Source organism: Trachurus trachurus (genome assembly GCF_905171665.1).
Source record: "Trachurus trachurus genome assembly, chromosome: 4".
Lineage (NCBI taxonomy): Eukaryota > Metazoa > Chordata > Actinopteri > Carangiformes > Carangidae > Trachurus > Trachurus trachurus.
The window spans coordinates 3,146,254-3,166,911 of NC_139898.1; the positions used below are offsets into that span (position 1 = coordinate 3,146,254).

The 20,658-nt window shown below is 44.0% G+C and overlaps 1 protein-coding gene across 3 annotated transcripts in view; it reads right to left on the minus strand.

The window, feature by feature from the left end:
• sh3rf1 (SH3 domain containing ring finger 1) overlaps positions 1-19,220 on the minus strand; it is a 35,150-nt gene extending 15,930 nt beyond the window's left edge. For 2 of the 3 annotated variants that reach the window (XM_083970765.1, XM_083970763.1), the window contains exons 1-2: positions 18,938-19,220; positions 17,315-17,823 (exon numbers count right to left, since the gene is read on the minus strand). In XM_083970765.1, coding sequence (XP_083826891.1) covers positions 17,315-17,695 — 381 coding nt within the window. In that variant the 5' untranslated portion in view covers positions 17,696-17,823; positions 18,938-19,220. Of the gene's footprint in view, positions 1-17,314; positions 17,824-18,129; positions 18,185-18,937 lie in introns of those variants that run through there. The other variant, XM_083970764.1, reaches the window with a different exon arrangement.
• Positions 19,221-20,658: the final 1,438 nt, after the last annotated feature.

A 20,658-nucleotide genomic window follows, 5' to 3' on the forward strand; every position in this document is an offset into this window, starting at 1 on the left:
TGCTGTTAGACATCCTTCACAGTGATCAGAATCACAAACACCACCGCCGCCCCGACTGGATCTCAGCTCCGGCGGGGGTGAAACTTCTGAGTTGACAAGCAACATGGAAAGTAATTATAAAAAATGTCTACGACTCAGACAGTGGCGGAGCGAGGAGGTGAGCCAGAGACAGAGGGGTTAAAGCAGAGTTTGGAGCTGGCTCTGCAGTCTTGTTAAAGGCTAATGAAGCGTTTAGAGGCTCAGAGGAGAATAAAAGTACAGAATGAGCTGTGATGGTGAGCCAGGGTGACATTACCCTGCTGCAGAGAATCACACAGCCTGAAGTGCAGAGCCAATCAGTCTCTGGCTCTGCTGGGTCCAGCCTGTAGGGAGAGAGAGAGAGAGAGAGATGGCGGAGGAGGGGTACTGCAGGCCCCTGCACACTGCACTGGAACTGGGCCTCCTTTCAGGGGAAAACAGGGCTTTTGAGCCCACCCAGGCCTGGCAGGGAGCTTCGTGATGAAAATGCAAATGAAAGTGGAAGCTCTGCCATTTTTGTTTCAAATGACAGGACAGGTTCAAGCTACACAAAACCCGACGGGATCTAATTACATGGTAGGTATGAAATGTTTGTGCCCTTGAGACAGTGACGTTTGTAAAGCACTTGTTTGTACACCGAGGCCAAGACTTAATAAAACCTTTAGTGGCAGCACAGTGTCCAAAGTCAGTGCTGTTATGTAATTGTTTTCACACATGGTGAAAGTGACTGGGTTCATAAAAGGCTGTGATGAACGATACATTTTTTCTGTTCACTAACACCCAGAACAAACTCACTCCTGACAGGATGTTATGTTTCAGTCCCACACTCCTATTGCCAACTTCTTAGCTGTTTTTTTTTTTATTCTCCCTATCCTGGCCTCATAAAAGAGGGAGGCTGTCAGCACAGTTACAATTCCATGTTTCACTTGGGTTAACAAAATGAAAAGGAGAGGGAGAGAAAAATCAAGAGAGATTGACTTCAGGGGCCTCTGGTGTGAGAGAGGTGTTGCAAGTGCACGAGAAAAGAGTGAAACCGGGGCTGTGTGACGGCTGCGCAGGTTAATATCCGGTTTGCATCCATGGAGACGTTGCTGTTGTGTCTGCGGTGGACCTGCACAAAGCAGCAGCACCATCAGTCCTGGCCAAACATCCCCTCTTGAGAAGAGAGCGCGCTGTGCTTGTAATTGGAATACACAGAAGAGAGCCGTGAAGTGCTGCCACGTAAATGCTATAAAAACAGTCTCATATCAAGACGACGACACACACAAGCACAAAGACTCTCCTCGCCTTTATCGCTTGTAAAAAAAAAAAAAACTCCTCGGGGGGCGGGGTGAGTTTGCATGGCCACTAAACTGAACAGAAAAAGATACATCAACTTCAGATAGAACTGATGGTGACAAAGTTTCTTCCCCCACGTCTCCAATTGTTTTCAACATCTGCTGTGAAAGTTTATGGGAGTAATTATACAGCACCATGAGCTACTGTTGGGTTGCTATATGAGACTGTTGCTACTTTAATGAGAGTCTGCAGGCATCAACTAATGAATTCTAGTTCCTTTAAAGATTTTAAGTACATAATAACCCACAACAGCAACAACACACTTACACTCTAGGTGACTACAGACAAGTCTGGTTTTATTCTTTGAGGACCTCAGCATGGACCTAAACATAATAATAATAATTCATATTTATTACTATGAGCCCTATTAAAAAGACCTTTATCCATACACTTGCAACTTTATTCAAATTTACAATAATAGCAGCAACATTCTCTCTCATTAGTAGCATCATGTGCACCTTCAACAGTCAATATTCTGATTTACAGGCAGCTCCACATAGTGATAACTGCAGTTAAAAGGGCTGAATATGTCAGTACCTCACATCAGTTGGTTAAACAGAGAGCAAGATACAACAGTTAAAGGGATAGTTTAACATTTTGGCAAATTGGCCCATTACCATAATCCCTAGCAGTAGGTTCGTTACCTTTAATTGTCGGTGCAAACTATTCTTAGAACGGTGGAGCAGAGCCGTGAGCTGCTCAGAGCTACACTACGGAGGCCAGGGTACGAAATTAAGAAAATATTTTGGGGGCAATTTTGGCCCCCACAGTCCAAAAAGTGGGGGCATTTTCAAAATATTTGGGGGCCATTTCATATATATATATATATATATATATATATATATATATATATATATATATATATATATATATATATATATATATATATATATACACACACACAAAAACATAAACTAAGCTATATAAACACCTATCATAGTCTATATAAACGTTATAAATAATGGGTTATATAAAGTTATGGTTGGTCAATATTAGATATTAGATATTACCAGTAATATGAGAATATCACTGGTAGGTAGGGCTGGGCGATGTGGGGGGGCTGTTGTGAACTCAACAGTCGTTCTGGGGTGAGCAGCCAGGGCCGTTGTATAGGGGAGAAAGGTGATGATAATTCTAGGGGCCCATGCAGCGCCCAGTAGGGCCCACAAAAATCCCCAGTAGTCTAATCTTTGTATAACTGAATTATTCTGCATAAGACCCTGACTAATACTCATAGTAGGGGTGTGCATTGGCACTGCCCTCACGATTCAATTCGATTACGATTCAGCAGGTAACGATTCGATTCGATTCTCCGATGCATTGCGATGCATTGCAATGCATCAAAATTCTACTGCACTCAACACAGCAAATTTTTCATCAGTCATGAGATATTGAACAAGAGATTTTATTGGCTTCTATGTGTGTATTATCACTCTCCTGTATCTTTGACATAAATGTCATGAAATAAAATTGAATGGTATGTATTGGATATGGCATTTAAATCACTTCTAGGGCTGCCCCCAAAAATTAGCCTTGGTCGATTGGTCGCAGGAAAAAACAAACAAACCTTTGGAGCCGTGTCTCAAAATCAATATGAAAGACTATGGGGCTTTTATTTTGAAGGGCCAGATACAGGAAGTCGTGACACTTGTTGTTGTTTTTTTACACGGCACGGCAGGTCTCTCTCTCGCTGCATCAGAGACCCCCTGACAGCCTGAGCTCAGTCACTCACCCTCCTCTACTGTGTTTATAGGTGATAAACGGGCATACTGCCTGTAGTGACGGTAAAACCAGACCGGCTCGTTGAATCTCGGACCCAACACGGCCGGACTCATGAGCGTTAATTAATTCTCTTGAAAAAAAAAAAAAAGGAAAAAGAAAGCCAGCGGCAACACTGCTACTGCTGGTGCTGCCGCTTAGCAGCTACAGGCTGCGCATGTCGTTGCTCCGGAAATGCCCCCGGAGGTAATTTGGGGGCAATTTTGGCCCCAGGATCATGATTTTTGGGGGCATTCTTGGTCAAATTTGGGGCCAAATGGCCCGTGGCCCCCGCTTATTTCCGACGCTGACGGAGGCTCATGGGATTTCTTGGTTCACCTCATCAAACTCATCAAATACACAATCCAACAACTCCAAAACGCTCTGGTGGACAAGTTGTGACCTGCACATTCACCACGCTATGAGATAATAACACAACGTTACCAGACAGAGTTGTTTTAGAGGTAAATTCATGCAAAAGATGCCTGTTCCCGTCTGGGGCAGTTTTCCGGCAAGCAGTAGCCTATCTGCAGGTCACAACTTGTCCACCAGAGCGTTTTGGAGTTGTTGGATTGTGTATTTGATGAGTTTGATGAGCCTCCGTAGCGTAGCTCTGAGCAGCTTGCGGCTCTGCTCCACTGTTCTAAAAACAGCTTGCACCGAACCTACTGCTATGACTATAGAGATTATGGTAATGGACCAATTTGTTGAACTATCCCTTTAATCAGGCAGCTGCTTTCACAACCTCCCAACACAATTTGAGTTAATATTTGTAAGTAATACGACAATCAACTCTCCTTGCCTACACTGGGGGTCAGAGAAGTCTCCACAGTTTTAGTCTGATTTATCACTGCAGCTTCAGAATGACAGGGAACAAACAACCAGTGTTGAACAGCGATGGGATGTGCTGTTGAAACTGCTGCGCCCCGAGTGACACTTTTAACTTTTTCCCCACTCTCATTATTAGATAATTTCTCTCAGCAGCAGCAGAGTGGCGTTTCTGTAAAAACACCAGTGAGGCCGACAAATAAACATACAGAGAAAAGACAGAGAGATTAGGTCCAATGTGCAGAGCATCAGCTGGTGTGTGCAATTACCCCAGTATTGCAGATAATACAATTAGACCTGTGTGCTAAAGGGATTTGGCTGTTATAGTGTTCTCTTCCACGGCACTGGATTATAACTGAATTACTCAAGTGTTCTGCTCGACAGCACAACCAAATGTCAACAACCAGTGGGCAGACAGGCATAAAAACACAGTCCATGCATGCGTGTAGTGCTACAGAGGTAAGACTGGGTCAAATGGGGATAATTATGCTAAAAGCTTACCTTCACACAGTAATGTTTGCATGACAATTTGAAGACATAAACTGGCCTCCTTTTGGGGCTAATAATGGCACGGTTTCAGCTATTTTTTGTGTGATTTCTACGGCTCAGTAGAACGACCAAACAACAACTGAATTGCAACAAATTATCAAGTGGTTCTTTTCTTTTGCAGCAGCTTCTCTCACAGTAAAAACATCAAGGCTGCAGGTAACTTCTGCTCCGTCAGCAGTTCAAGGGTTGTGTGTTGCCACTGCAGACAGAAACCTTTACCCCCTGTGTGTAGGTGCCAGACATGACTCCACTCCCATATGGACTCCTGGGGGGGGGGGGGGGCTCGTCTGTCAGATTTGCCCTTCCACATCTATTACCAGGCTGAGACATGTCAGACGTTCTTCCTGTGAGAGCACGAGCTGCATCCTCCACACTGACCAGGTGGTCACGGGACATTTGTTGCCGTTTACCGAGCATCATGCCACCAACACTACAGCACCCGCACTGACACATGATGACGGGCGTGAGGACGGCGCTCAGAAGGCCGGGGCCATCTTGATTCCATTAGAGCTACATTAGTTTAAATTGATTCCTAATGGCCATTTTAAAGACCAGCGGCGTAGAGCTGGCTTCTTCTGCCGCCTCCACACTAAAGAAACCCAGTGCAGACGAACAGAGGCAGATTAGAGCTGGTGATACTGAGCTGATGAGAGCCGGTAGCCACAAATAGACCTTTTCAGAAGCCATCGTGAAAACTTATCACAGCAGATAGAGGCTTGGATCAAATTCATAAAAGTCTGAGCTTGACTTGAGATCCTGCATGTGATTGTGTTTTTGGGAATGTGATCTTGATGCAGTTTGCTTCAACTTAAAATATTGATTTTTATATTTAAAATATTTCGGTTGTGGGATATATTACATGTGTGAGTGTTTCAGATAAATACGTTGTTTATTTATTTAATAATATATTACTAGATGCAGCACCAACTGCCTTCACCACAGCTACAGCAGCAGCCCCCCCCCCCCCCCCCCCAAAAAAAAACCACGTGTACACCTACATTGTAAATATTTTCTATATTATTATATTATGATATTATATTTATAAAACATGATGTCCTTGCACATACTGTTGTCTTGTGCTGTTATATTCATGTTGGCCACCCTGCCTACCAAGCCACATAATCAAAAAAATAAAATTCCTCGTAGCTGTATAACCAAGTTGTATGACTACCTTGCAATAAATCAGGACTGAGAGGTTCAGGTGATCCTTTATCTCACTGCTACCAGTCTGTTCAACACCTCAACCAAAGGAAGAGGCTCATTAATGGACTAATTGTTAATATGTATTATTAAGTAGTTGTAACAATAACAAGTACCAATATTATTATGATCATCATCATCATCTATATTGTTATTAATGAGCTGCTGGATATACTGTATCTGTCCATCTATCTATAACCTCAGTTTATAGCATATTTTGGCTGCAGTTTGAAGTAACTTGGTTTTAATTTCTGCAGAGAAACACATGTGTCTTTGGTTAGGATTTCTTCATTGCTGGGTGAACCAGTGGCGGTGCTGAAGTCTCCGTTTCCCCCTAGTTTTTAAGTGTTCGTTAAAGCTACATATCTCCACTTGGGAGAGTGACACCCCATCAAGAAAAACAATATATAAATAGACTACTCCAAACTTGCACTTGCTGACATTTAAATAATATTGTGACGCAGAAACCTTCGGATGAGAAGCTCCTGTCACGGCACATCCTCGTGACACAGCGTACTCATCTGGAGCTGTTGTCTCCCTATGAGACAAAGGAAAAACTTCTATTCTCTGGTTTCTATGGAAACTCCACTCAGGAGCACTTTTTTTTTTGGCTATTTATGGGTCCCCTGACATTGCAGTGAATCTTATGAAAGAGTCATTGAGATGACCAATCCTGGGAGAAGGTGCAGCAACGGGGCCGTGGGGAGCGCTGGTGTTAATGGGCTGTCACCTGAAGAGACGGAGTTCAGCATTTTGGGAGATAGGCCAATCATTTCAGTTAAATGGCAAGATCAATAGCACTCTCTTGTCTGCACACTAAATGTAAGATTATATATACCCAGTTGGATGTTTCCCCCTGCGTCCAATCTTTGTGATAAGCGAAGCCTTTGCCCACGCACACACAACAACTAAATAATCAGTAACAACTATTTTGGGCAAAGGAGGAAGAAAATTACTGCAGCAGGATGTTGAATGCAGTATTTCTGATGCAGAGCTATGATCACAAAACAATCAGCGCATAATTTAGTGTCAAGTTCAGTGTTATCCAGCAAATCATTCAAACGCATCATGTACCGACAGACTAGGGCTGCAACGAGTAGCGTATTTTACTATCCGAATGTTCGGGGTCACTATTCGAGTAGTACTCCAGTATTCGTTTACCGACGGAGGGGGGGGGCAGCGCCATGTAGAGGGAGAGCGGAGCACGGAGAGGCATGTGGGAGGAGAGCGGAGCAGCCGAAGAGAGCCACGTAAATTGAACAGTAAAGTAACACACTTTTTTCATAATAACACACTTTTTATTTTAATAAAACAGCTGAAACAGTTGTCCATGTGTGATATTTTTCCTCACAGATCCGTCCTCAAAGCACTCGCAATTAAAAGAGCAAAAAAAAAAGAAGGAATGCCACGGAATTGAATTGTCTCGTTAATAGGCTAAACATTTTTCTTATAACGGCAGCGCACACTTCAATAAATCCGAGTAGGTGAAATGGTACACCAATGCCGCCCAAGCCGAGTATTCGAGTACTCGGATATCGGCTAAAGCCCTACGACAGACCTTCCAAATAATTATCTGGTTGCATTCAGGTCACTGTGGAAGTATTATGCAATAATTTAGTTATTTGTGTTTCAGAGCAATAAATCACCTCTTGTTTTAGGTATTGATTTCACTGACAAAAAGGAGATATTTCATTGAATGCTGAGCCAGGATGAATGTTTGCCAAACACTCAAGAGTATTTTTTGTTGGGCCACTCTGCACTGAGCAAGCGCCTGAATTCAATAAACACAATCAAACGAACAGAATTCAGAATCCATAAAATCTAAGTGATACTCAGCCTCAGCGTGGTGAGAATCTGCTCGACTGCGTTTTGCAAGAAAGGAGAGAAGCAATAAACCATTCAAGCTTTCCAAGAGCTTTACTCTTTGACAGCTCACTGTGCTTGTTTGTTTCCTTCTCTACATACCAAATGAGGTCCAGCACATTAGTCTGCAGGCACGAAAACACTCAGAGCAGTCTGGAGGCCAGATGGAGGCTTGGATCACATGTGAGAAGGACAGGAAGTTTTCAAGAGATCTCAAAACTATCCTCCTGGTCCTCCCCGTGTACTCCCATGTTCCTGGGCCAGCCAAGGCGTCGCTCAGATAGATACTGAGAGGCCGAGACTTCCACGCCCCTCGGTGCCGGTTAGAAAACACATCTCAGTAACCACTCACTGACCCCAGCAATCCTCGGTTTTACTACAAGTTCCTGACCTTGAGCTGTAGCCAGGGGGCTCATGAGAGTCCGGGTGCTAGACTATGATCAAAGCCATCCCTCTTGGAGTCGGAGCGCAGGCCCCATAAGGTTGCCATGTGCACAACCAGGAACTACATTGAGATTTCTTTCTTAAGGTTCTGGTGGAGTCTACAAAAACACATGGGCATACAATCAAGACATTTCTTGGTGGGGTGAGTGCACTTAGTATGTCTAGAGAGCAGTCGTCAGAAAGTTATTTTAACAGGAAGGGAGGATGGATTTGCGGGTGAGCAAATTCACACACAGTAGAGCTTTTACACATGAGGTTTTCATGAGGCTGTCGTGTGTTTTGGGTGTACGCGTCGGCTCCTACGGTGAAAATGCAATTATATGAAACCACTTGCACATGAACTGGCACATCTCTTTGTGTAGCCTTTTTTGTGCATGGGCTGGTTTTCTTTACCTGGCTGGCCTCAGATGAGGGGCAGGAGCTGGTGCTGGGTGGCCCCGGGATCACCCAGTCTGCGTGTCTGACTAAAAACTGAAAGAACAGACGTCTTTAACTCTGTGCCAGTTCATACACCGGGCTTAACAATAGCTCTCACAGGAACCTGCTCACATTTCACAGCAGACAGAGAGAGAGAGGGAGAGAGAAACACTGTGGGATCAGAAGACTGAAAAGAAACTGAAGCAAGGAGAGGAAGCACAGCTTGTTATCCTGAACTTACAACATGGTTTGCTTTCACAAACACATACACAATCGCTCAGCAGCACTGGCTAATCTGGTACACACCAAGAGATCTCTTTAAATTGTTTGACTGTTCAGATCAAGAAATAACACAAACAAATGTGAAATGTTTGAGTGTCTGGTTATTTGTCTTTTGACCATAGAGATGATATATGACCATGAAAAGTGTTTTCATGCACAATAGCCAAGTAAGCACTCTCGGATCAAAAGACTATTTGAGGATCATTTCAGTCTGCAGTGAGATACTAAAGCCTGGACAAATTTATTTCTCAGGTATTTAAATGTAATAATCCAGATTAGCGCTAAGGGAGGTGTTTACATGGGAAGTTAGCCTGTATCTAAGCTACAGAGGGATTAGTTCACAAATGTCACAGTATCTGTGTATTGAGTAGCAGTCAATATGAGCTGAATACTAAGTATTTCCGCACATTACTCTCCACTGTGCTGGTGAAAGCGTGCAGTGTCTGTGGCCTTTTGTTTCTCTTAGTCATTCAGGGTGAGCCACCTGCTCTGCTCCGCTCAGGCTGACTTTGATTTACACAGGGTTACGAGCTGAGGGGAACCAGACGACTACCTTCTCTCTGTGATGAAGAATCCTGAATAAAACCTGCTATATAACTGCTGTGCTCTGACTGCTGGTCGTCTTTTGTGAGAACTGTCTCTCGTATGCTTATAATCTTTCAATTGTCCAGTGTTATATGTCAGACTTAGTGGGCAAGGGAAGAACATTTGCTTGCATTGGCTGGTATTTGTACGCCTCTACAGTGGACAAACAAAGCCAGGATATTGACACAGGGATGGCAAAAGGCCAGAGCACAAACACTGCATCTGTTCTCCGACTCGAGACGCTGCACAGCACTGTCTATTTTTCACTTTCTTAAGAAAGTGTGTGAGTCTGTTTGTCCATTCTGCCCTCGACTCAACCCAGATGTCACATGTAGCTGCTAGCCCTCCTCAATGCTAAGTGAGCCATCGCATACTGGAGTGACAGAGTCATGGAGTAAATGTGAAGATGTCTGACTTAGGGGCCCTCACTACGACTCTTGGTTTTCTGTGAAGTTATTCTGTATCATTCGGCCTCAACAGGACTGTGCTACATTATTACAACACGGTTAGTATCCGGCCTGTTACTCTACTTTGTTCACTTTAGTTGGTACTTGAAATATAGTGTCAGCTCTGTGTCTACAGTACAAACCAAAAGGAGCACTTGTTAGCAATCTATGCTCCTCATTGCTCCGTGTTAAAGGGTCACAGCCACATTGGCCATTGGAGGTAAACACATGGTCGGGGCTCATAGGACTGAAGACATTTGACCAGCAGAATTATCTGCTTGACTCACGTTACTGAAACCTCAGGCTGCTGTGGTTACTCAGCCCCCACAGTAATACCATTAGGCACTGGGGAGGAGGGAGACACGTTTACATGCAGTCAATAACCCTTTTATAACTGGAATATTAGCAATAACCCAGTTGCCCACGGCCATGACACCAATAACCCTTTTGATTGATCATATTCCAGTTTTTAAAAACCCGGAAATGACCCCTGGGTTACTCCTTTTCTAACCCGAATATTTGGTCATGTATATGCCCATCGGGATATCCCCATCAAAAGGAACATTGATTTGTGTTCTGCGCATGTTCTATTCGCAAAGAATCTTGACCTTTTGAGTACAGGAACTACTTGTTGTAAACATGATGAAACGCAAGATAACACCACAACTTTGGAGCAAGAGGAAACAAATCACTTCATAAGTGGTGAAAGACATGAACATCATGTCTTTTGTAGATGGTAGAAAGTACCGGGATAGCTAGATCTCCGTGCTGCTGAAGAAGCGGAAATGCCGCACATTGCGCCATGATGTTCTCCGTGCGTCGCTGTTTTGATCTAGATATCCCAATTGATTTCAATACAGGAATAACCCTGTTTGCTCACACATGTAAAAGGGTTATTCTGAATGTTTCAGAAACCGGATTATTGACCTTAACCCGAATACTGACTGCATGTAAACGTAGTCACAGATGCTGGATCAGGACGTCCATATTCATGAAAACTAATGGCCGTCCCCTTGACATGATCAGTGTGAGAATCACACATTCCTACCATGGAAAATGTTTGGCTCAATACCTGTGCTGACATTTCAACACTGTGTTGTCACGGGTCTGTTTGTGTACTGACTGCACACCTGTGTTTTTGTGGGTGTGTACAGAATAATGAGCCCCCATGGATCTAAAATGAGTCGGTGACTCACTTAAACAAACATTGGCCTGACTTTGTCAAACTCACAGACGACTGGGTGTGTGTGTGTGTGTCTGTGTAACACAACTGTGCTTTAAGAGCATTCTCCTCTAGTCGGAACAGTTGTGATTGGGTACAAGTGTGAATGCTGTTATCTAGACGGCGCCTGTTGTGGGATGTGAGTATATAGCACATAATGGCAGAAAGCCCCACCACCACCAAACCCGACTCTTTGTCAGGCCTCTCTCATTCAACTCCACCTCAATAATTAATCACACACTGTCAGCTAGAGAGACCCCACACTCAGTAAATGAAAACACAGGCTTTCAGTAGCTGTGGTTTCCAACATCCTGTTGCACTTTTCCTGCAAAAGAAAGTACAGATATGCTGTCTATGTCTAACCAGTGAAAAATACCCAAGTTTGAATAGAAACACCTTGTCAGAGCTCAAACAATTGGTCATCAGTGTGCGACTATTTTGGGAATTGAACAATAGTCATTGGTTCTTCCAAAAGCACAGCTTACTCCGACAGCCACTCAAGTTTCTACTTGTTAAACATGTCTGAAAACTCAATCGTTTTGGATTTTAGGATCAGACGTGACGTGGAGCTTGTATTAATCTGTCTTTTTTCTTCTGGCATTAAACAAATTCAATAATTGGCAGATGAATCAATAAATAAAAATAAAAATATTTCTCATAGTCTCTTGTTGGTTTTGAATGATATAAAAACGACAAATTAAGATATTATCTTGTGAAATCCTTCGTAAAGTTATCGCTCCATAAATTCAAGTTGATCTGTATTTCATTTACATCCAACACCATTTGTTTGACAGCAGATATACAAGAAATATCTGAGATTCGCTCAGGGGACAAATGCATGTTAATTGCACCTCTGGGCCTTTAAAAAAAACGTTCCCACACACACACATAGCAGAACAGTGAATACACATGACTTAGAGGGGAAAGGCCAAAAATCTGCAGAAACCATTTAAATTATTTCACAGAATTAGTTTTTCCTCCATCCCAGGAGGAGATCTGAAGCCATTTATCTCTCATGTAGCAGCAAGGTGGGCCACTGCCACCGCTGCTCCGAGGTGAATAAAGAGCCAGTGATAACTCTCAGGGGCAGAGGTCAAACAAATGAAAAGTAAATTCCAACTACAAGATCATTCGGCCTTGGGGATGGGAACTGAACACTTAACATGCCAGCAGTCAAACAGCCCGTGGATTGGCCGGCCCTGTCCCACCAATCACAACATGGGGTGAGAGGTCAAACTGCTCTGTTGAGGCCAAGCAGGTATTAGGGGCATCTTGGGAATAGGGGAGGGGCACAATGGGACATATGTTGTCAAACAGCTGACAAAACAGTCGTAAGAATAAAAAACACTTGCAAAACAATTTGGTGTCAATACGTCACACCAGAGCAGGGACACTAAATCATTTAAATCTGGGTAGAAATTGCATTTTATGTGAGGAGAAGCACGTGAACAGCTGAGGAGACGTGGTCAAAACATTTTTCCACAGGAACACGTTCACTGGACCACACAAGCAGCTTCTGCTGGCCCCCACAGGTGTGATGGCACTGGTAACGAAGGTCATGGCTGCTTCCCTTACTATTGTCATGCTGACAGACCCGGCAGGAGATGAGATATGGATGGAGGAGGCGGAGGAGGGTGTGGGCAAATGTGGCATTTTGGGGGCGGTGGACCACCCAGAAATTTCTGGTCAAACCACTGTAAACACCAAACACTGGCGCACCTTTGTTCATTGCAACTGAAGTTCACGTAGATCTCTATACAAAACGTGCACACAATGGTCGGCCAGATGGTTGATACCGTCTATGAATATGAAATGATGTCTATGCAACAAGATACAACTGCTACAGCTGAGTCTGCCCCGGGGCGTTCAGATGCTGAGGCACTACAATGCATGTTATCAACAGAGGCTCAGGCCTTGTTTATTTATCTATACCTCTATTAAAGGCAGACCTCTCCTGCCCTTTAAAATCAACACACTCCCCTGTGAGTCAGTGAACGTCGAACAGCAAAGAAACAAAGTCAACAAAGATATACGTGCTGCTGGCGCTTAAAGACGGTTGAGTAGAGAGGCTGAACATGATCTGGCAGGTGGGACAAGACTACACAAGCCCGGTGTTTAGAAGAGACACAGTGACCTGCAACTTCTCACAAACACAAAACATCCCGCACTGTTTGGAGTTAAAAGGAGAAGGAGCAAAACAAGACAACTCTCCCCCTCTCTGTGTGTGTGGAAAAATCTTGAAAGCCCAACAAGACAAAGACAGGTACACACACACACACACCCTTCATCCGGAGAGCAGTGTGTATCCTACAATGAGGAGGCTAATGCTGCACCATAATCACATCTTTTCAAGTTCTTCCTCAGGATTATGTGAACCCATACATGGAGGAGGACAGCATAATAAAAGACCACTTGTGCAAATACACTGTTTTCCAAACATGGTGAGAACAGTATCGGGAATGTGAGGATTGCAAATGGGTGTGAAAGTGATGATGAATGTGTTTGTATGTATGTTACTATGTTAGCAGGACAACAGACCACCATGCTGTCCAGGTGCCCCTCCGCTTGTAGTCTCAGCTCTACATTTAAAACTGTTATTTACAAGCTGGCACTGAAAAACTACACTTGTGAACATGAAACAAACGTATATTAAGTAAGTGTGTAAAAATACATAGTGGTAGACACAGGTAGCTGCACAAAATAACACAAGTGTTTTGTTTCCTCAGAATGAGAGTCAGCAGTCAGCAGTAAGAGGAGAACAGGGAGCAATGCCGACTCACTGTCTAATAAACTCTAATCTCATTAGACCTTTAACAGGCTCCAGTCTGGATTTAGACAGCGAGGAGGGAGGAGGAGGTACACGGCAGAAATATGATGAAAAAAAAAATAAAGCTTGTGTCAGTGACTCATAAGAGAAAATTACAGGTGGCTCCAAAATCCCTGACACACATTGTCCGGAAGGTCACGACTACTTGTGGGCCTCCGTGGGAAATACGGAGGGGGCAAGAGAAAAGTGTGAGTGTGTTGAGAGAGCAGCCAGGAATGAACGGACCAAAGCCCTCTTGAAAAATTCCCTGTGGAAAGCAGTAAGTATGAGTTTGCCAGTATGTGGGCAGAGTGAGGGTGTAATGATGGGGTTGTGTCGCGCAGGCAGAGGTCAGCCAGCCGGCAGAGAGGAAAGGCTTCAACAACAGTATGATGTCATCAAAGAGGGCCAGTGTGACTCATCGACCTCAAACGAGGGAGGTGGACAGGAATTTTAATGAACAACTTCTACATAAGGAAACCATAAACAACATTCTTTTACTTTTTCTCCAAGGAAATAAATCCACTACAAATGACAGGACAAAAACACACTGTCGCTTCAATTAAAATATAACGGAGGAACAAAAAACGTTGCTATGTTTTGTGGGAAACTACATGAGACAAGTTCCTCCGATCAGTGTTACAACTACAGACTAAGTGGGTGAAAAGTTTCCACTCTACTACAAACTGAACAATGGCCACTATCAGAATAATGTGCGCGGCCTGAATAAAGGTAAAAATGGGCAAAATGCCTATTTCGGGTCCTACAGTCAGTAAAGTAATCTTTCTTGTTTAAAATCAGTTCAGTGGATCTGAGATGAATCAGAAATAATAGCAGGTGGACGAAGCTATGAAACATGGGAGACCTATAAATAGAAAAAAAAACTTTCCCTGTATAAAGTGCTAATTACCAAAGATAAGACAATGACCTAATTACATCCCCAAGAGCTCAGGGAAGAAAAGTGTCTCATTTCCCATCAACTGAACTCACACAGAAAGACACACACCAACAAGCTCACATCCAATCGGTGGCTGAGTGGGGTTATTATTGGTAATTGAAACGTTACCATGCAAGCTTTATTGAACATATAAGAGCTCTAAACATGGCTAATGTGCCTCCATCATTAATAGTGAACACTAAAGCTTTTATGACAACTTTTATGAAACTCTGATAAAAGGAGCTCTATTTAAAGTCTGTGGGAGAAGAAGCTCAACTCTCTAGGGCTCCATGATGATAACTGAAGACATCCACAGAAACCTATCTCTAATTCTTCTTTCCTCTCCCTTGATGGCTCCGACCCCTGGCTGACATGACTTCTGAACCCTGACCTTTGACTTCCAGACAGATCCAATGGCTCTGCTCGCTCTCACACAGAAATGCCACTGAGCTATCTGTTTTCAATCTGTGTGAACAAAATACTATGTTATATGAGTCAACAAGGCGCGAGGAAGACAAAACATCCATGTAACATTAGCACCGCTGAGGTGAGTCACCGACCTGACCAGACAACCGCAGCGCTACACTCAAGACGAGTCTTTTCATTCCCCTCATCAAAGAAATGCCAGGACAGCGTGTCAAACAACTGCTGCCACCCTGGAGATGTTAAGAGGAAGGGGGGGCGGGGGGGCAGAAAGCTGACTGTGCGAGGTTCCTCACTAAACATTTGACCCTTTTGGTCTTGAAGCCTTCACTTAACACTCATCAGCTTCTGTTACTGGTCGCCTTCCACACACACACACTCACACTCTTTTGGCCACTCTGCAAGTGTCGGTCAGTCAGTAAGATCAGAGGGGGCCCGAAACAAAACCCTGTTGTGCATCTGTCAGGCCAGTCCCCGCCGCTCTCCCCTCCCAGCCATTCTCCGGCCGTATAAGAATCGGAGGTGGAGCTCTACTTGAGCAGGGGCACGGCACCGGAGGAGCTGCTTCAAGCCTACAGATACCCCCAAAAATCAGGCGACAGACAAGTAACAATACCGAAGTGGGAATGAGGGTGTCACCCGGGGGCATTGAAGCGCTTAGTCCCCACGGAGCGCTGGCCAGAGATCAGGCTGGACAGCCGGCGAGAGCTTTGATCTCTGCCTTTTATGTCCTGAAAGTCTTACACCTGCACAGCCGTGTCTCTTCTTGCTCCCTGTCATCAGCAGAATGCCTTAAGACGGCTGAACAGAGCCCAGAGACGCTATTAGTCAGAGACATGACGTTGTACAAAATAAGTTGAAAGCGCATGGAAAATAGGAAACGGCTTCTTTGTCGTTACACACGCCTGTCACACAACGTTATGATGTAGTGTGTGCATGTTGGAGTAGGGGAGGGATCGTAATCAACCATCAATCTTAAAAAACGCTAGAGCGGTGAAATTAATAATACGGTGGTTTCAAGTGTCCACCTTTTTATCACCAACAAGCAGGCTTTTCAGAATCGGAGGGGGGGGGGGGGGGGGGGATTCCTCAATGCACAAACAGCTTTGAAATGAGCATGAATCCTCTGAAGTCATAGAATGGCAAATGAGGCGGGTCCCCCAGTAGCAATTTAGAGCCAGGCCTCTGATCTTCGTACCTGCATGGCTTGGCAGATACATTATCAGCTCTTTGACATTCCAGTGATTCTACACAGGACCTTGACCTGTTCATCCACACTATCCACCCTACACAGACACAGACACAGACAGCGCTGCTCAAAGAGGGGCTCATGGGTCTTCCCCATTCTGTTGCAGGGATTTTAAACATGAAATACTATCTTCAGTGTGATTTGAGCATAGTTACAGCAGGCTATTTTAAGAATCACAATGTTAAGACAATATTGTCTCTACCGTCTACTTTTTTAAGTGATGGCAATATAATAATGTGTATGAGTTTTACCATAGAGCAGTACAAATTATATTTTTTGAAAACGGTTTGATAAATGATGATAAAATAACTTCCATATTGTAAGTATTTTCACATAACTGTGAAGGACAGACGTACTGACACATACCGTCAGCACATCTCTCAAAAAAGGAATGTAAAAGGTGTCATTTTGTTATTTCCCTGTGTTATAAAGCTCATCTCGTTCTCTCACATGCATACATAAAACAGCTGAAAGCCAGACTCCTAACATTTTATAGTTTTCTCCTATCTATACAGCTCCTCTCATTAATGCAGATAAATCAACCCCACCCTGCAGTGCTCATGTACATTGACAAGCAACACAACGGTAGGATCTCAGGACTAAGAGGGGCTCTAACATATGGCTCTGTCAGCAGCTATGAAAGAACTGAATGCCCTTCTTACGGGAAAAAGCCCGACTTCAGTCGGTGCATGGAGCCAAGAAATTTGTTAGCTCAGCTATTAACTGCTCTCAATCACAGCCATTATGTTGGGCTGCTAGTCAACTGGCTGGCTTTTGGATCACCATGTTAATCAACAGTTAATCCGCAGCAAAGATTAGAAAGCCAGTAATGCAACATGCTGCTTTTAATCCGCACAGATTTTCTCTTGTTTTGTTTCATGTTGACCCTAACAATGGGAAACACAGATTCATGTTCACCGATCCATATGCAGTCACTGAGCATACTAACCCGGACGAGGGTGCTCTTAGCCTGAGCTCGCTGGGGTTGTGCTCCTGGGGCGATCTGGTCTCTGGGTCCACTGCCATGTGCTCTGGCCACAGCTCCAGGCGTACCATTCGTACAGACTCCAGCCCCGGGACCAGCCCTCCGAGGCCTCTGCTTGATGCCGTCCAACAGGCGCACTAGGAGGATGTTGCTGGGAAGTTCGTCCACGGCGCACTCCACCAACGTCCGGCACTCTGGGCAGCGGAGCTCGCCACGAGAGCCCAGGATGCCTTGGAGGCATCGGCGGCAGAAGGTGTGCTGACAGGGAAGAACCTTCGCCGACGCATCCAGCCGCTCCAGGCAAACGGGGCACTCGAGCAAATCCAACAAAACTGACTCGTCCATTCTCTGTATGCTCTGCCTCGACTGCCTCAGCAGAAAACCATGATGCTGATAAGAGTTTTGTTTGGAAGCGGGACCAGCACTGTCACGTCACTCCCATACCTCGGCTATGGCCATGGCATCTGCATCAGCTGCAAAAGAGGGTCAAGACATGCATATTAATCACACCAGAAACAGGTCAGGTTGTGCACACAACAACAGACATTACAGAGAGCTGAGACTTAGCAGTGTTGCTTCATTTACTGAGCATGTGAAGTAGTACGTTTCAGTCATCACACACAATAAAACTGACGCCATTAGACACATTTAATCCTGTGGCACAATAATGAGTTGACAGTTTTAAACACAAGACGCCTGCCTCTGGTCTGGCATTAGATCACCGGGTAAGTAACTGCAGGCCAAATTAATCTAATTTACTCCAAAGCGGATAACTACACCTGGTAACTGTGATCCGAGATCCTTCGACTCCGGGATGTTTGCACAGTTCAAAACATGAACACGACATGAACCATCTGGCCACTTTATCTTTTTTTTTGTGTATTATTCTGAACTTATTGTTCAGTTGTTGAACGTCTTTTATGTGAATGTCAGAGAGCTATGCAAACCGGAGTCTAATCCCTTGCATGTATGCAGCATACTTGGCCAATAAATCCGATTCTGGTTCCCGATGACCACGACAGCAACAGTGAACGAGTGAACGACTGTGATTTGTCTTTGGAGAGCGAAAACATAAAGAGGGGAATTTACAAAGAAGGTGGTCAACACACTTTAGCCGGTGAATAATTAATCACAGTACGACTAAACTAGCCCAGCACAGCTCATCCTACAAGTGTTAAAAGACCATAAGGAGACGTTTAAATGATAAACACCAAAAGGCGCCCAGTCCGCACAACAGCAGCGTAACGTTACTCCGGGAAAAAATGTCAATATTACGTAACAGTTACCAGCAAGAAACGTGTACAGATACTTTTGTGACTTTTTACGGCATTACTACTACGCGCAGTGATATTTACGTCTTGAAATTAAACCCACCAATATACATTTTTTATAGCAAGTTTGTTTGCAAAGACGGAGGGCTAACGAGAGGAGGGGGCTACTTTCATGTTATAAAGCCACGGGTAACTGACGGTTATAAGTTTTTACAACATACGTACGTGACAAAATGTTTCTACAACTTCTCGGACAGAAAGTAATTAACTTGAAACAACTAGAAGTAATTGGCACAGTAAATGTAATTCAGCTTACCTCTTCCAAAACAGGACTCCTCCTCTTGTTGCCTCGTATCTCCCAATTTTTTTTTTTTTTTTGCCTCCTTGCTAACGTTACTAGTTAGCAGGCTACCTGGAGTCTACTACCCACTTATCCCGAGTCCTCAAAGAACAAATACACTTGTTTTCCCTCAGAGGCGAACAACGTAGAGTATGAACAGCCTGTGTCACATAGTAAAGTAAAAGCTAACATGAAAAGGAGACGGGCGAGACAACGGGACTCCTGCCGCTCCGAGCGCCATGCTAGTCCGCTACTTCTGTTCTGCTGGACTGTGTTGCTGGAAACAACCGGGGAGGGGGAGGGGGAGTGTGGGCTTCCAGAGCGGCCGCGAAAGTGGTGAATTAAAGGGGATAGGACACATGAACGACGCGACAAATTACCTGAGCGGAAACGTTTGGGAAGTTGCTTTGGTTACAAAAAAAATCTCACTAACGAAAGGCGATATCTTCTACAAATAACCACTTTAAGTCAGTATGCTAATTTACACCATATTTACTGCTGAAAACATTAGTCAACAGGACTATCACAGTGGAAAACTGAAATTTCCGAGGCGCCCTGGAAGGCGGCGTCAAAAGGGCGTGAACTGAATCATCTAATGATATGTAATGAACGATGTGTCAAAGGCAGCATCTTTTCCCTGAGTGGAAAATAGCTTGTTTTTCATTTCATTATTTGGCTACCCATGTGGACATGTTATGTAGTGATTGAACAGAGAGCCAGTACATTTGGTACTGTAGTTAAGAGGCACAGCTCCTCAAATGACCAACAAGATTTTTTTTTCCTGTTGCATTTTGAGGAGCATTCACTGCAGTAGCCTAGTCAGCCAAGATATAAAAAAAAATGTCATGAGATATAAATGTAATGTTCAATAACACTTGCATGCAGTATTGAGGCTGTTCTGTTGTATGGCCATAACAGATAGCTATCAGTGCTCTCCTGATAAGAAGACAGACTTCCACTAGTGATGCCAAATAAGCAGTAGACAGTGAATAGGGACATCTGGTGGTCATCTTTTTCATAATTGTCTTGTGCACCAAACACACTTTCCAAAATGTGTAGTTTCTCCTGCAGCGACGTTATACTTTTTATTCCCAAGGCCAACAAACAAAGTCCTATTCAAACATGCAGGATGTGGATGCAATGGGAGTGTTATTATGATATTGTGGAAGCTATAAATACACTGTTTTTTGAAGAAAATTACGGTTGGTCTTGTTTGTTTATTATGATCTTTATTTAGCAAATCAAATGTTATTTTAGTATGAACTGAAAGAAAACAGTACCCCCCCTCTGGATTACAATTTTCAGTATCTATTTTTGAGGCAAAAGCAAACCGATGGGCCCGTCCTCAGCTGATATAAAAATAGACAACAGGCCCACAGGGAGCGGGGGTAGCACTTTGCAAAGGTGCTGCCTTTATTACAAAAAATACATTTGGAGCAGACCTTTAACTCCTAATACCCTTCACACCAAAGGCACAAGCACAGACGTGCTTGAGGGAGAGGAGAGCAAGTGGCACGCAGCCTCACAATAAACATGTGATTTATCTTTATCTCATTCAGAGGACACTGCATATTGAGCAAGAGGCAGAGATGAGGGAGAGGAAAGAAAGGAGCAATAAAGAAGGAGATTTATGTGGAGGTGGCTCTCTTCTGTCACATGTGATCTCACAGGAGCTGGCAGGAGCCCTCGGGTCATAT